The sequence below is a fragment of the Herpailurus yagouaroundi genome, unplaced genomic scaffold (genome assembly GCF_014898765.1).
Source record: "Herpailurus yagouaroundi ecotype Mexico unplaced genomic scaffold, PumYag 220, whole genome shotgun sequence".
Lineage (NCBI taxonomy): Eukaryota > Metazoa > Chordata > Mammalia > Carnivora > Felidae > Herpailurus > Herpailurus yagouaroundi.
Genome location: NW_024412451.1, coordinates 3,171,373 through 3,176,022, shown reverse-complemented (window position 1 = coordinate 3,176,022; position 4,650 = coordinate 3,171,373). Strand labels below are relative to the sequence as shown.

Genomic DNA, 4,650 nt, shown 5'->3' with positions numbered 1-4,650 from the left:
CGCAGTTTTCAAAATGCTTTTTTAGGGGCATGTGGCTGGCTCAGTCGGTTAAGCGTCTGACTCTTGATTTTCGCTCAGGTCACGATCTCTCGGTGGTGAGATCGAGCCCTGCATCAGGCTCTGCGCCCACAGCCTGCTTGGGGTTGGTTTTCTCTCTCTCCGCCTCTCTCCACGTGCACGCTCTCTCTCAAAATAAATAAACTTTAAAAAACAAGCCCCAAATGTTGTTTTGGCAATAGATTGTTTCTCCAAATGAGATCTCCCATGGATTCCCCCCACATATCAAAGAGCATGCCGTGAGTGCATCCGCAAACGTTTATTTTACACGTTCATATTTGTACAATAGGGCCTGAGCCGCAAAGAACGATGGAGGGCTTTAGCTGAACCCGCTTTCGAAAATGGGGGGTTTACAGAGGCCAGCCGCAGGCTTCTCTCAGCCAGCGTGTCCCATCCCCTGGGGAATTTTCGCTCAGGATTTGCTGTGTGCCAGCCATGCCTCGAGTCACAGATAACTGGCTTCAAACCGTTAACAGTTCTGCACAACCGCTTGCTTTGCTCTGTCCGGAAATTCTTCCAGAAAACCTTGAGAAGCGGTAGATTTGGTTTCAGGGGCCACGTTGAACGACCACGCAACGTTGTGGATCGCAAGTATGAACGGTGGAGAGGAAACACCTGAAACTCACAATCAGCACAAAGAAGAGCCCTGACACTGCGATAAGACGGTAAGAAATGTCACGCTGTCCCTTGTTACGATGCAATGATTGTGCCTTGATGGGAGAACAGCATGCAACAAACAAACGTGCCTGAGGTCTGTGTAGCATTTGTTCCACTTGGGACTCAGAGGAAAAGGAAACGGTGAACACAGTAGAAGGATACACTGTGAGTGGCTTTGCCCAGGCTGGAAACTTACAAGGGCGGAAAAGATCAATAGAAAACTACAAACTTCTAGACCCTGGATGCACTTGGCAAGAAGATCAAATACACACGTTGGGGAGGGCAGGGAAATCTTTACAGCAAAAAGGGATGTCGAGGCTGATGGTGCAGAGTCAGCTTGGGGAGTTTACAGAAATCAGAGTCTTTCGGGTTTTGGGTTGTCACTGCAAGCAAACTCTAGAAACTCCTTCGGTCTTGACACTTGCTGGGAATGCAAGGACCTGAGAGGAATTTCTGACCGCCTGAGGGTGGGTCTTGCACCCTGCACCTTGGCTGCCAAGGTGAAGGGGTGGGTAGAGAGAGAATCTCCACCTCTCGGCTCTGCTAAGGGGGCCACGGGGGGCAGCCCCATAGAAATGAGAACAGAGGTTGGATGCTGGAATTCACGGACATGACGGATGCCCACCATAGTAATACATTGGGGGGCTGGGTCCACTATTACAATTCGTTGGTAAGAATCTGAGCCTCTGTGTGTGTGTGTGTGTGTGTGTGTGTGTGTGTGTGTGTAGATTGCATTTAAAAAAAAAAAATTCAGCTCAAACCCTTGCAAATCCCTGAACCAATGGAAGTTTGCAGACTCACAGGTCAGACGTCCCCGAATGAGAGCTCTGTCTCCCCATGGGCGTTTGGATGTCACCTGACCAATTTTGTTGTTGTTCTTCACCGTCACGGGGGGGGGGGGGGGACTCAAGGTTCATGTTGTTAATCGATAACCCTTGAAGGTGACCTCTTTAATTATTTACCTCCTTTTGGACTCTTTCCTGGGAGTCTTGCCTTTTGCTCTGTAGAGCCGAGCGCCCCCTCTGCGCAAGTCAGAGCTTCTGGAGGTGGATCTGGGGAGACCCACATCCCAAGCCCAGGCACCAATCAGAGCAGAAGAGTCCCCCGTCTGACCATCCCTGTAAGGGACACCGAGCGAGTACGGAACAGCGACAGCTTTTGAGAGTCAAGCGCCAGAGCACGGAGCTCCTCAGGTGTGGCGAGCAGGCATCTCGCTTTGTCAGGCATGGTTTCTGTTTGCCGTGTATAAAACAGGGTGGTCCACCCTGGACGACTTTCGGCCAGAGGTACATTCAAGGTACATCCTTTTAAAAGACAAAACAACAACAACAACAACAACAACAAAACCAAAAACAACCCCCCCAGCAAACCAACCAAAAACTGAAAACCAAACGAAACCGCTGAAAAACCAAACTGGGTCTAGACTTTGCAATGGCGGCATTTCCAGCAGGGCTGAAGGCCAGAAGGTTCTGGGTCTCTTCCTGGCAACACATGCTTCGCTGTCCCCCAACCTCAGCCCACAGAGAGGGGACGGCGGTGCTGAAGGGGACAGTGGCCTTTCTCCAGAGCAGGGAGCTCCCTGACACGTTCCTCCTTCTTGGCTTCTCCTCAATTCTGGCGCGAGACCTCTTGCACAACCTTGGACTCCCAGGCCCTGTTTCTCCTCTTCCGTTTCCTGTAGACACCTGCTCACGCGAGGTGGGGGAGGGGGAGGACGGCCCTCGGTCTCCAGGGAAACAGCCCGAGAGGCGCTTCTGGGCTCAGCCTGCGACCTTCTGGGGTCTCCAGGTTGTCAGACGTTGTTGGAGGGTCTCTGAGACCCTTCTTCACCCAGAAGTTACCCTCGTCCCCTCAAATGACACTCTCACACATACCCAGGTGTTCCCCCCACACTTACATGTTGCCCCCCACTACGCCCACATCCCGTTCATACTCAGATGCCACCCACACATCCAAATGGTACCTGGGTCACTCGTCTGTTCAAGTGACTCAGGTGTTCCCCGCACCTACTCGGATACTGAATTGTGAGTGTCGCTAGGGCAAGGCGTGGGTCCGTTTGCTCCCGGCTGTATGGCCAGTGCCCGAAGCTGTGCCTCGGACCCCGTGGGTGCCCAGAAAACATTGGTTGAGTGAGTGAGTTTGCGCAAGCAAATATTACCTACATCCGCTCAAACGGCACCCGCACCCACTCAGATGTACCCACGTGACTCGAATGTTCCCCAGCCTCTATGAGTGCCACGAAGGCAGGGATCTGCGTTGGGTCCACTCGCTTCTCCCAGCTCCTAGAACAGCGCCTGGGACATAGTAGGTGTGTGAGAACGAACGAATGAATGAATGACCCAGGCTCAACCGGACAGGGACCACACCACGCAGAGGTAACCCAGAAGTTGACTCGGATAAGAAGAGCCGCCCTCCCTCCCCGCCAGTCAGATGTCCCCCTGGCTCACTCATATGACACTCATTCAGAGTGACCTCCACGTTTGAGTAGTACTCCCCATCCTTTGTATTATCCACACTCCCTCAAATTCCCCAGACGAATTCAGAGGCTACCCAGTCGTCACCCACACCCACTCAGATGACACCCACCTCCCACTCTGCCGCGCCCCCCCCCCCCGGCCCCGCGCCCTCCCCATGTCACCTCACAGCTTGTCAGATGCATGGTGCCTTCGCCGGTTTTTCTTATGCTTCCTCTTGCCTCTCTTGTCATCTCCAGGCTTGCTCGGCTTCTCCGTGGAGTCCAGAGGCGGCGCCGCATCCGCCCCGGCGGTGGCCCCAGCCCCGGGCTGCTTCTCCCCGGCCCCGGGCGCGCGGCACTTTCTGGCAGGTGGCTCTCTGGGGCCCGTCACTGCGGGGCACAATTCCTGCCTCAGGACCCGGGCCACGTCCTCCACCGTCCTGCCCTCGCTCTGCAGGAAGAGGTTCAGCTTGGTCAGGAATTCAATGTCCTGCTTCCGGGGCATGTAGACCACCCTCCACAGGCCGCCCTTGCCCTTGATCTCCCTGGGGATGACGGCATAATTGATGTCCTCCGCCAGCCTGATGATGGCTGCCTTGGACCTCTCTTCTTCCAGAAAGGCCTTCCCAGCCACTTCGAACTTGCCCAGAGGTCTCAGGGGGGCCCGTATGATGTCTTCGAATTCCTCGTGGTCGCAGTCTTCCGGGATATCCAGGATCATCAGGGACTTGTAACTGTCCACCTCCAGAGCCTTGCACCCGTGCTCCAACAGGGCGATGTCCTTCACCCCGAACAGCATCCTGCCCAGCTCGCGGAGGCAGCAGTATGCCCGCTGGGGCACCCCCGAGCTGCCTCGGGGATCCGGAAGGCGATCCAGGATGCCACGATCCCCTCGCAAAGGCTGAGCCGGAGAGAGGCCGCAAGGGGCCCGGTCGGTCCCTCTAGTCGACGAGGCCCCTGGCCCTGCCCACAGGGCCCCCGCGTCCAGGCTTCTTGTAACCTTCCCCTGAGGGGGCTCTCGGGAGATCCCGGGGACTGAGGCCGAGTGAAATGGAGGTGCAGTCTGCCAGCCGGCTGGGGGCTCCCCCCGCCTGGGCAAGGCCGCACCGAGGAGGGCCCGGAGATGCACTGTCCTTTCTTGGGGATGGTCTCCAAAGGTCTCGCCGGCCCTGGCGGTCTCAGCGGATCTGGGAGGCCGGATCTCCCTGGGGTTGCTGCCACCGGGGTGTCGTGGGTGGGGGCCCAGAAGGCAGGCTGGCTGGCCCAGAGGCCGCCCTCAGTGCCCCGTGGCCCGGAGAAGACAAGGATGTGGCTGTGGCCGCTGCACTTGTTCCCGCAGTGACGTCACCGCGCCCCAGAAGTCTCCATGGCAACCGCTAGAGCATCGCCTCTGCCATTGGCCGGGGCCAGCCGCATTGAAATCGGAGTCGGAGGGGGTCATTCAGGGGTGAGGGGTCAGCCCCCTGCCTTCAATGGCACCC

The 4,650-nt window shown here is 56.6% G+C and overlaps 1 protein-coding gene across 2 annotated transcripts; it reads right to left on the bottom strand.

The window, feature by feature from the left end:
* Nucleotides 1-297: 297 nt before the first annotated feature.
* Nucleotides 298-4,439, bottom strand: PNMA8C (PNMA family member 8C). Of its 2 annotated transcripts, XR_005785266.1 has the most exons (3): nucleotides 3,346-4,439; nucleotides 1,677-3,033; nucleotides 298-582 (listed from the first exon to the last, which is right to left on the bottom strand). XR_005785266.1 is itself a non-coding variant. In XM_040457473.1 (2 exons), exon 1 carries the CDS (start codon nucleotides 3,966-3,968, stop codon nucleotides 3,354-3,356), a length of 615 nt encoding a protein of 204 aa, XP_040313407.1. In that variant the 5' UTR covers nucleotides 3,969-4,439; the 3' UTR covers nucleotides 298-3,033; nucleotides 3,346-3,353. The 2 variants fall into 2 exon arrangements, 1 of the variants encoding a protein (XP_040313407.1); XM_040457473.1 differs by having other exon boundaries at nucleotides 298-3,033.
* Nucleotides 4,440-4,650: the final 211 nt, after the last annotated feature.